We start from the raw sequence: 11,948 nt of genomic DNA on the forward strand, positions 1-11,948 counted from the left end.
AGTTCAACATACGTACACACCCAACATACATCACCGGCAAGTGCTCGTGCCTTATTTATTATGTCACTGAGAATCTCCCGGCCGAAGCAAAAAAAAAATACTCGAATAAAAATGAAATAATGAATGGAGCACAATTTCCCTTTATAGTCGGAGCACAGTGAAGGAACTGTGGACTGGCAGAGTCTTGGAATGTGTGTGGGCATTTCTCGAGTCGCGGAGACACGCACACACAGCACACACAGCACACTCACTCAGCACACTCACGTCTCTTCGGCTCGCTACGGTGTTGGATGCGGAGCGAGCGATCCAGGTGAGATCGTGAGTCGCGGAGATTTTTGCCTTGTACGTCCGTCAGTGTGTGTGTGTGTGTGTCTGTCCATGTGTGTGTGTCTGTCCGTGTGTGTGTGTGTCTGTCCATGTGTGTGTGTCTGTCCGTGTGTGTGTGTGTCTGTCCGTGTGTATACGTGGGGAGCGGTAGTGTAGCAGGTAGCACGCTGCGCTACGAACCTGGCGACCCGGGTTCGATTCCCGCTCAAGGCCAACACCGGTGACGATTATCTGAACCGATCCTGGGGCTCCCCTAGGTCGACTCAGCCTCAAATGAGTACCTGGTTCGGTGTGTAAACCTCGCCACTGGGGAGACAAAGGCGGTCGGGCGTGGTGCTGGCCAACCACCCCCTCGTGTGCCGTGCCGGCCTTCATAGGTGCTGCTCGCTAACAGCACTTGCCCCTACAGCCTGTTAAGGCTACACGGGGAGTCAGTGTTGTTTGTTTGTGTGTGCGTGTACATTGAACTTCTTTCGCACCGTACGTAGCGAACCGTGCTAATCGGAAGTGCGGCGGGTTGGGCGGGGAAGGTGAACAAACTTAATGCACCACACGCGGCTCTACAGAATTGAATTCGTCAACCTGGATGATGTCTGAAAGCGGTGACCGCCGCCTTTTGCTCGCCCGATGGTCAGCGGCAACAGTAGCATCGACATCATCTCCGTTGGTATCCCCACCAGGGCGAGAGAGACACAGAGAGACACAGAGAGACACAGAGAAACACAGAGAAACACTCAGACAGAGAGAGATACTCGGTGGCAGAAGATGGGGAGCTCGGCATGCAGATCTGAGCTACCCGTCGGAGGCCGTAGGACTGCGAGAAGGGCTGCGTGCAGATGCAGCACTTGTCGTAAACAAAATAATAATTATAATAATATTACATAAAATTACATAGAAAACATAGGGGGGACATAGACATGGGGTAGAGAGAGGGGGTAGAGAGAGAGAGGGGGGGTAGAGAGAGGGGGGTAGAGAGAGAGGGGGATAAAGAGAGGGGGGGTAAAGAGAGAGGGGGGTAGAGAGAGAGGGGGATAAAGAGAGGGGGGGTAAAAAGAGGGGGGGGGGGGGTAAAGAGAGGGGGGGGAGAGAGAGGGGGTAGGGGTAAGGAGAGCAAAGCGAGAAATATTTCGTGAAATTTTTCATTTAAAATCAGGGGGGAGGGGGGGGGGGTTACATAAAGCAAAGCATTGAACAAAAAAAAATCGAAATGATGAACGAAGCAAAGTGCCGACTACACCGAGCATCTTCTTGTTTCCTCTGATCGTAAAAAAAACAAGAGAGAGAGAGACATCGCCAAGATGGATGAAGCGTTGAAGAGATTTCGAGGCACAGACGACGAGGACAGGGGGGTGAGGGGGGTGGGCGCGAGTGAGATCGTCTTGAAGACGCGCGCGCGCCAGTGAGTGATAGGCAAGACCTCCTCCTCCGTGCTGAGCTAGAACGTCTTGGAAGTAGACACGGGAGATGTTCACAGCCCCACGCTTTACCCCACCACCACCATCATCATCATCATCTCCGCCGCTGCTGCTGCGTGAATAGAGGCGGTGGGGGGGGGGGGGGTGTAGCCCCCCGCTGTTGTTTCTGGTGCCGCGCCGGGAGATAGAATCGATGATGCAGCTGCTGATGCTGATGCTACTACAGCTGCTGCTGATGATACTGATGATGATGCTGCTACTGCAGCTGCTGCTGATGATGCTACTGCAGCTGCTGCTGATGATGCTGATGATGCTGCTGCTGCTCCTGATACTGCAGCAGCTGCTGATGTTGCTTCTGCAGCTGATACTGCTGCTGATGCTACTGCTGCTGATGCTGCTGCAGCTGATGCTGCTGCTGATGCTTCTGCAGCTGATACTGCTGATGTTGCAACTGCTGCAGCTGCTGCAGCTGCTGATGATGCATCTGCAGCTGATTCTGCTGATGGTGCAGCTGTTGCTGGTGATGCTGCTGCAGTTGACGACGATGATGAGCGAACTGGTGGCGTCAGCTTGAAGGGAGATGTTTAAAAGATGTCTCGGAGCCGTTGATGTAATTGGGGTTTAATTGAGGGCCGATGCGTGAGATAGGGGGCCCCCTCTCAAATTAGCCCCATTAAGCGGAAATTATCCCCAGTCAAACGTAAATGTTTGTGTTTCACCGTGGAATTATAGCGTTAAGAGTGAAGATATCACGTGTGCGTGTGGTGTGTGCGTGTGTGTGGCTGGGAAGCGGTGGGTGTAGTGGTTAGTGCTACGCTGCGCAATGAACCCGGCGACCCGAGTTCGATTCCCGCTCACGGCCAACACCGGTGACGATTATCATGAACCGGTCATGGGCCTCCCCCCTAGGTCGACTCAGCCTCAAATTAGTACCTGGTGCGGTGTGTAAACATCGCTTTTATTCATTTGTATCATCTCCACTGAAACCAACACGAACACGTCTGACAACCGAGGCTCCCGTAGATTCGTCTCTCTCTCACAGGTCCTCCCCACCGCCATCATCATCATCTTCCGTTCCCGCTCACGATGGAATCGTTCCGAGGGCCAGAAGGCGAGGTTGGAGACCCTGTTATGTTGGCGAGATGTTAACTACCTCGTCTGGTATACAGGAGGTCGTGGGTTCCATCCCGACCCCTGACGCCTGCTGCTGTATCTTTGGACTTTGCGTGTCTCTCTCTCTCATCATCATCACGGTGGCTAGGAGATGTTAACTACCTCGCCTGGTATACAGGAGGTCGTGGGTTCGATCCCGACCTTGACGCCTGCTGCTGTATATTTGGAGTTTGCGTGTCTTTCTCTCATCATCATCACGGTGGCTAGGAGATGTTAACTACCTCGCCTGGCCTACAGGAGGTCGTGGGTTCGATCCCGACCCTGACGCCTGCTGTTGTATATTTGGAGTTTGCGTGTCTCTCTCTCATCATCATCACGGTGGCTAGGAGATGTTAACTACCTCGCCTGGCCTACAGGAGGTCGTGGGTTCGATCCCGACCCTGACGCCTGCTGCTGTATATTTGGAGTTTGCGTGTCTCTCTCTCTCATCATCACGGTGGCTAGGAGATGTTAACTACCTCGCCTGGTCTACAGGAGGTCGTGGGTTCCATCCCGACTCCTGACGCCTGCTGCTGTATATTTGGAGTTTGTGTCTCTCTCTCATCATCACGGTGGCTATGAGATGTTAACTACATCGCCTGGTATACAGGAGGTCGTGGGTTCGATCCCGACCTTGACGCCTGCTGCTGCTGTATATTTTTAGTTTCTGTGTCTCTCTCTCTCCCCGTGGTCGCGTGGATTTTTCTCCGGGTCCTCCACTTTTTCCCCTCCACATTTAGAATCAACAAACACGCGTTTAGAGTGTTTGTGCTGCTATAAATATCCACGTAATGATGATGATGAGAAGCCACCACTTCGTTCAGCTGCGATCATTTGTGATGATCAGGTCGCTTCTGAAAAAAGAGCGACATCGCAGCTAATTTGGGCCTTACCTGGTGGAATAAAAAATGTGTAATAGTCGTTAATTTAGCTTTCTTAAAAATATTTACATAGCGCAGTGGGGCCTTACCTGGTGAAATAAATTAATTTAACAGTCTCTATTTAAAGCTTTCGTGACTGCAGGGATTCATATTCTTTGTTCTTTCGGTAAAGTCACGTAGAAGGGAAATAATAAAATAATAAAATTTAAACAATAAAATTATCACGACGTTTCCATATTTTTTTCTTAACCGACACTTTTTTTAAAAAAATTTTTCCGTGGTTTTCACACCTGATGACGATTGCTTGTGTTGCAATCGAAACGTCATGATTTAATGGTATCGTTTTATTTTTATTATTTCCCTTCTACGTGACTTTACCGAAATAACCAAGAATATTGTTTAATAGTCGTTAATATAGCTTTCTAAAAAATAGCTACATAGCCTTACCTAGGAAAAATATATATATTTTTTTAAATATATAGTCTTTAGTTTTTTAGTGGTGGCCAAAGCTACGAGTTGGTGGGTGTCTCCTTCACATCCACCGTGAGATTTGTTTTCAACAACAGTTATTTAAATAAAAATAACAACACTTCTTGAAAATGCCGGTTTAATAATTTTTTTACGCAAATGCTCCGTTTCTTCTTTTATGGGGGGGGGGGGGGTGTCTTGCCTGGCAAATAAGCGCCAAAGATCTCGAAACCTTCGTCTGTGCCTAAAGCAAAGACGGCACCGTTTACAAGACCGGGAAAAAAAAGGATGCCGCAAGGCGACACTGACGGCTGCTCTTGCGCTGCTGATGTTGAAGGGGCCTGTTCCAAGGCACGGCTCCAGCTGGAGCACGCGAACCACTCCAATGCCGGTGACGTGACGCGCGTATTTTTTGAACGGTGTTAGGGCAGAAGTCGCAACCGGGTACCCAATACCCGTACCCTACCCGATACCCGGCTACCCGTACCCGGCCGGGTACGGGTGCCCGTTTGCGACCCTGGTGCGGCCGGGTACGGGTACGGGTAAGCCGTGAGTCACTGGTGAGTAACCGTTTGTCACTCATTTCGGGTAGGGTACGGGTACGGGTAGGGAACGGGTACCCATTTGCGACCCTGGTGCGGCCGGGTATGGGTAAGGAATCAAAACCCGTTTGCGACCTCTGTGTTAGGGGCGGTCAAGCCCTCTGCACCAGCACCAACGGCACTCTGAATTGGACTTCCGAACGAGCTTATTGGTCGCGCGTGGCACGTGCAGCGCCACGTGACCGCGGGCCGTCTTTGTGACGTGCGCACGTGACGCTGTACTCGACGTGACGTGTATCGAAATGGGCTGCAGTGCTGTTTGCTGCTGGTAGAAATTAAGTTGATTTACAACTTTCTCGATCTATCTCTCGATATCTCTCTCTCTCTTGCTCTGGCAGTACGAATACTAAAATTGGAACGACACAGATAAGATGAGCATGGTCCCTGCGAAAGGATGACACGCAAATTCGTGAAGTGTTCTCTCAATCTCTGTCTTTCTCGCAAACTCTCTCTCTCGATCTCGCTCTCTGTATCGGTCTCTCGCTCCCTCTCGATCTCGTCCTCAGTATTGATCTCTCTCTGTCTCGCTCTATCGCTCCCTCTCGATCTCTCTCGATCTCGCTCTCTGTATTGATCTCTCTCTTTTTTTTACGATCAGTGGAAACAAGAAGATGCTCGGTGTAGTCGGCACTTTACTTCGTTCATCATTTCGTATATTTTTTTTATAATAACTTTGCTTTATGTAAACCCCCACCTCTCGCTCACTCTCTCGGTCACTCTCTCGCTCACTCTCTCGCTCACTCTCTCGCTCACTCTCTCGGTCACTCTCTCGCTCACTCTCTCGCTCACTCTCTTGCTCACTCTCGTTCTGCACGCAGCCCTTCTCGCAGTCCGACGGCCTCCGACGGGTAGCTCATAACTGCATGCAGAGCTCCCCGTCATCTGCCACCGAGCACACGGCCTCCTCCATCGCCCACTGCTCCTTGAAGGCCGGCACGCTCTCGCTCTGTCGCCCTCACAGGAGCTGCGAGATCGTGAGACGGTGGTCGTGAGCCAGGTCTCCATGGCCACGCGAGGGATTTGCGAGCCTCTCAAAAAGTCTCAGAGGATTTTCCACGTGAGTCTGGTGCTGGTGGTGCCGGTGATGGTTGTGGAAGTGGTGTTGGTGGTGATGTTGGTGCTGGTGGTGGTGGTGATCATGGCGATGATGATGGTGATGATGGTGATGATGATGATGGTGGTGATAGTGATGATGGTGATGATGATGGAGATGATGATGATGGTGGTGATTGTAAGGATGATGGTGGTAATGATGGTGATGATGGTGATGATGGTGATGATGATGGTGGTGTGTTTTGGTGTCAAAACACGGCTCTGGACTTCACTGAGAGTGGGTGATGTTGGTGATGATGATGATGATGTTGGTGATGTTGATGATGTTGGTGATGATGATGATGGTGATGATGATGTTGGTGTGTTTTGGTGTCAGAACACGGCTCTGGACTTCACTGAGAGTGGGTGATGTTGGTGATGATGATGATGTTGGTGATGATGATGATGTTGGTGATGATGATGATGGTGATGATGATGTTGGTGTGCTTTGGTGTCAGAACACGGCTCTGGACTTCACTGAGAGTGGGTGATGTTGGTGATGATGATGATGTTGGTGATGATGATGATGATGATGTTGGTGATGATGATGATGTTGGTGATGATGATGGTGATGATGATGTTGGTGTGTTTTGGTGTCAGAACACGGCTCTGGACTTCACTGAGAGTGGACGGGGCCTGCGGGTGGAGGCGGCCACGCCACACCTGGTGAGTGTGGGCGGGGGGCGACTCTCCACGGCCGTGACGCTGCTGCCCCTGCACGAGGGTGAGGAGCACAACAACCACAACAACAACCACCACAACAACTACCACAACAACCACAACAACAACAACCACTACCACCACGACCACCACAAAAACAACCACCACAACAACAACCACCACAACAACAACCACTACAACAACAACCACAACAACAACCACAACAACCACCACAACCACCACAACAACAACTACCACAACAACAACAACCACCACAACAACAACCACTACCACCACCACAACAACAACCACCATAACAGCAACCACCACACAACAACCACCACAACAACAACAACCACCACAACAACAACCACACAACAACAATAACAACCACCACAACAACATCCACTATCACAACAACTATCACAACAACAACAACCACCACAACAACTACCACAACAACAACCACAACAACAACCACCACAACAACCACAACAACAACCACCACAACAACCACAACAACAACCACAAAAACAACTACCACAACAACAACTACAACAACCACCACAACAACTACCACAACAACCACAAAAACAACTACCACAACAACAACAACCACCACAACCACAACAACCACTATCACAACAACCACCACAACAACAACCACTACAACAACCACCATAACAACAACCACCACAACAACCACTATCACAACAACCACCACGACCACTACAACAACAACCACAACAATAACCGCCACCACAAATCGCGTCGTGTTTGTTTGGGAAGCATTCGCCACAGAGTCCATGCGTGTGCCTGGTTGTTATTCCTAGATTTATTCTCCCCTCTCCCTCCCCTCCCTCCCCTCCCTCCCCTCTGTTCCACCCTCTCTCCCTTCCCACCTCCCTCCCCCCTCCCTCCCAACCCTCCCAACCCTCTCTCCCTCCCCCCTCCCCTTCCTCCCCTCCCTCCCAACCCTCCCCTCCTCTCTTCCACCCTCCCTCTCATCCCACCCTCCCCACCCTCCCCCCTCCCTCCCCCCCCTCCCCCCTCTCTCCCAACCCTCCCCACCCTCCCCACCCTCCCCCCACCCTCCCAACCCTCCCCCCTCCCTCCCAACCCTCCCCACCCTCCCCACCCTCCTCTCCTCCACCCTCCCTCCCATCCCACCTCTCCATCCTCCCTCCCCTCCCTCCCCACTCTCCCCACCCTCCCCACCCTCCCCACCCACCAACACCCGCAGGCCAAACCAGACTGGGCACGGCGGATTCGATTCCTCCTCCCGACATCGAGATCCGCGGTCCCGGAGCGCAGCGCGACCATTGCGTCATCGAGGCGCGGGGAGGCGCCATCACCCTCGTGCCCTGCGGACACCCCTGCACCATCGACGGCACCGCCGTGCGGGAGCCAACGCGGCTCACTCAAGGTGCGTGCTGGAGGTGGTGGAGGAGGTGGTGGTGGGGGTGGTGGTGGGGGTGGTGGTGGGGGTGGTGGGGGTGGTGGTGGGGGTGGTGGGGGTGGTGGTGGGGGAGGTGGTGGGGATGGTGGAGGTGGTGGGGGTGGTGGGGGAGGTGGTGGTGAAGGTGTGGAGGTGGTGGTAGTGGGGGAGGTGGTGGGGATGGTGGAGGTGGTGGGGGTGGTGGGGGAGGTGGTGGGGGTGGTGGGGGAGGTGGTGGGGGTGGTGGGGGAGGTTGGGGTGGTGGGGGTGGTGGGGGTGGTGGAGGTGGTGGGGGAGGACGGGGAGGTGGTGGCGGTGGTGAGGGAGTTTACAGTGGAGGTGGTGGACTTGTGGGGGTGGGGGAGGGAGATGCAGGGGAGGGAGGGAGGGGCAGGTAAGGGGAGGTGGTGGAGGTGATGGACTTGTGGAGGTAGAGGTGGTGGTGGAGAGGGATAAGGAGGTGGTGGTGGAGGAGGTGGTGGAGGAGGTGGTGGGGGTGGGTGGTGGGGGGTGGTAGAGAGGGAGGAGGGTGGTGGAGGAGGAGGGGGTGGAGGAGAGGGAGGAGGTGGAGGGAGGGAGGCAGCAGGAGGGAGTGTTCTAGTGGCATCAACTTCCCCTGCACGCTGGGCAGTCCCCTCCTCAACCTCCTCCCGTCCCTCTCTTAAATCCTCGCTGCCTCCTCCACCGCCCTCGCCCCCCTCCCCCCCTGCAGCCCCCCCCCCTGCAGCCCCCCCCCCCCTGCAGCCCCCCCCCGCCGCTAGCCCCCCCCCCCTGCAGCCCCCCAAATACCCCCCCCCCATCGCTGCTGCCACTCACTGCTCAGCCCCCCCCCGGCTCGGAGCTCCGCGTCGTCTCGATCGCTCCACGAACGTCACAAAGTGAGAACACATTCGGGCGGAGCGAATCGTACATATTTATATAGTACTTATCATATAATACTTATATAGTACTTATCATATACTTATATAGTACTTAGCATACACGTATATAGGTACTTATCATATACTTATATAGTACTTATCAATATACTTATATAGTACTTATCACATAATACTTATATAGTACTTATCATATACTATATAGTACTTATCATACTTATAGTACTTCATAATTATAGTACTTCTCATATACTTATATAGTACTTCTCATATACTTATATAGTACTTATCATATACTTTATATAGTACTTATCATAGAATACTTATATAGTACTTATCATATACTTATATAGTACTTCTCATATACTTATATAGTACTTATCATATACTTATATAGTACTTATCATATAATACTTATATAGTACTTATCATATACTTATATAGTACTTATCATATACTTATATAGTACTTATCACGTAATACTTAGACTATCATACATATTGTGCGTGACCTTCTGCACCTATCCTGGCACCGTCGGTCACCCCACACCTGCTGGCTCTGTGCCGTGAATAGTCAATACAGTGAATAGTCAAAAACGTGAATAATCGATCCGTGAAAAATCGATCTGGGAATAATCGATCCGTGAATAATCGATCCGGGAATAATCGATCCGTAAATAATCGATGCGTGAATAGTCACAAACGTGAATAGTCAAAATACGTGAATGGTCAAAATCGCGAATAATCGATCCGTAATTAGTCGATACGTAAATAATCGATGCGTGAATATCCAATCGACCAGCAAATCACAGAGAGAGGGGGTACGGGGGTGGATCGTCACAGGCTGTGTTACAAACCCGGAGACCCCCGAGTTCAATTCCCGCTCACGGATAACATCAGTGGCGAATATAACCTTGACTGGTTCTGAGCCTTACCATCGAACCGAGGTCGGCTCGCGATGCGGTGTGTAGCTGTCAGCACTGGGGAGACAAAGGCGGCCGGGCGTAGTGCTGGCCACCCACCCCCTCGTGTGCCGTGCCGGCCTTCATAGGTGCTCGCTAACAGCATTTGCCCCGACAGTCTGTTAAGGGTACATGGGGGATCTTTGCTTTTGTGTGAGCAGGTGGTGGGTAGGTGTGTGTGTGTGGATGAGTTGGTGATAGGGTGATAATGGTGCCTGTGTGAGTGGTCGACTCAGCCTCAAATGAGTACCTGGTGCAGTGTAGTAAACATCACCACTGGTGAGACAAAGACGGCCGGGCGTGGTGCTGGCCACCCACCCCCTCGTGTGCCGTGCCGGCCTTCATAGGTGCTCGCTAACAGCACTTACCCCTACAGTCTGTTAAGGCTACACGGGGGATCTTTGTCTTTTGTTTGTAAGAGTGAATGTGGATATATTTGAGAGTGGCTCAGTGTGTGAGTGTATTTAACGGTATGTGCATAGGTATGCGTGTGTGTGTGTCTGTGTGTACATGCCTGAGTGAGAAGCGGTAGCGTAGTGGTTAGCGCGCTGCGCTACGAACCCAGCGACCCGGGTTCGATTCCCGCTCACGGTCAACACCATTGACGATTGGAGCTGAACCGGTCCTTCAGAGGTGTGCCACGTGCTGACAGCACTTGCCCCAACAGTCTGTTAAGGGTATACGGGGGATCTTTGTATGTGTGCATGCCTGTGCATTCCAGCGTGCGCACGTGTGTGTGCGCGCGACCAATGTTTATGCCTCAAAGAAATTATCGGACGTTCTAAACATTAGCTGAGTGCCATTCATTAGACACAGTTTGTCTTGGGGGTCTAATTAAACCAAATTACGCTAAACGCTGGATGTGCACTGCATTGCTGAAATTAAATTGTTTAACATCGGCTTAAACTAAGGCTCTATTATAATCAACGAGTCACTATAGTGTTTATGTAATTATACCCCACTCTAATCGATCCACTGCTGGATGAAGGCCGCGTCGGTCATGGGAGTTGTTTGACCATACTTCACCGAATTTGTCCACTGCCAAATTAAAGATATTCAGAATCATAATATTGCAACTTGTACTGCAGGAGGAATCCGATAGGAGTGAAACGTATCGGGAAGGTAAACAAATCGCTTGCAAATATACAAATGAAACTTTTATTTATCTTACCAACTTATTTTTCAGAAGCGATTTGGCTATCACAAATGTATAACTCAACAAAGTGACTTATCAACATCACCGTGGGAATGTATACGCAGTCGCATGATCGTGAATCATCTCAATGCACAGCATTCACCACACACACGCCACACACACACACCACACACACCACACACACACCACACAAACCACACATACAGCACACACACACCACACACACCCCACACACCACACACACACCACACACACCCCAAACACACGCCACACACCCTACACACACACCCCACGCACACACCCCACACACACACCACAGACACCACACACCCCACACACACACACCACACACACACCACACACGCCACACACGCCACACACACACCTCGATGTGTTTACCACACACCGCACCGGGTACTCATGTTGAGGCCGAGTCGACCTAGGTGATGCCCAGGACCGGTTCAGATAATCGTCACCGGGAATCGAACTCGGGTCGCCGGGTTCGTAGCGCAGCGTAGCGCTAGCCGCTACACTACCGCTCCCCACACACACGCGTACACACATACCACACATACACCATGTGCACACACACGCACAAGCACATACCACACACACACACTCTCTCTGTGTTCATAAATATACACACAGCCACATACCACGCGTACGCACAAATACAAAGATGCCCCGTATAGCCTTTACAAGACTATAGGGGCAGGTGCTGTTTTGCAAGCACCTACACCAATGCCAATATCCGCATGTGCCAGGCCAGGTGCACTTTGAGGCTGCCACGTGAAGTGTCGAAGGATCGCTGGCAGGAGGTCATGGGAGAGATCCCAGCAGGTGCCATGGGTTGACCGGCTGAGATGACCGGTAGATGCACACCAGCTGTAACCCATGCTGTGCCAACCTGCTACGTTT

The 11,948-nt window shown here is 51.6% G+C and overlaps 1 protein-coding gene and 1 non-coding gene across 4 annotated transcripts in view; both read left to right on the forward strand.

Moving 5' to 3' along the window:
• The window catches only part of LOC133358484 (pleckstrin homology-like domain family B member 1), a 53,816-nt gene that overhangs the window by 11,816 nt on the left and 30,052 nt on the right, over nucleotides 1–11,948 (forward strand). For 2 of the 3 annotated variants that reach the window (XM_061576814.1, XM_061576813.1), the window contains exons 2-4: nucleotides 5,807–5,902; nucleotides 6,538–6,661; nucleotides 7,841–8,023. In XM_061576814.1, the coding sequence (XP_061432798.1) occupies nucleotides 5,807–5,902; nucleotides 6,538–6,661; nucleotides 7,841–8,023 (403 nt within the window). Of the gene's footprint in view, nucleotides 1–217; nucleotides 311–5,806; nucleotides 5,903–6,537; nucleotides 6,662–7,840; nucleotides 8,024–11,948 lie in introns of those variants that run through there. The other variant, XM_061576815.1, reaches the window with a different exon arrangement.
• LOC133358617 (U6 spliceosomal RNA) lies at nucleotides 5,172–5,274 on the forward strand. Its single transcript, XR_009757101.1, has one exon. It is a non-coding gene; the product is annotated as a U6 spliceosomal RNA (small nuclear RNA).

Source organism: Lethenteron reissneri, chromosome 62, assembly GCF_015708825.2.
Source record: "Lethenteron reissneri isolate LAM-NWPU_2019-01 chromosome 62, ASM1570882v1, whole genome shotgun sequence".
In the NCBI taxonomy this organism is placed as follows: Eukaryota; Metazoa; Chordata; class Hyperoartia; order Petromyzontiformes; family Petromyzontidae; genus Lethenteron; species Lethenteron reissneri.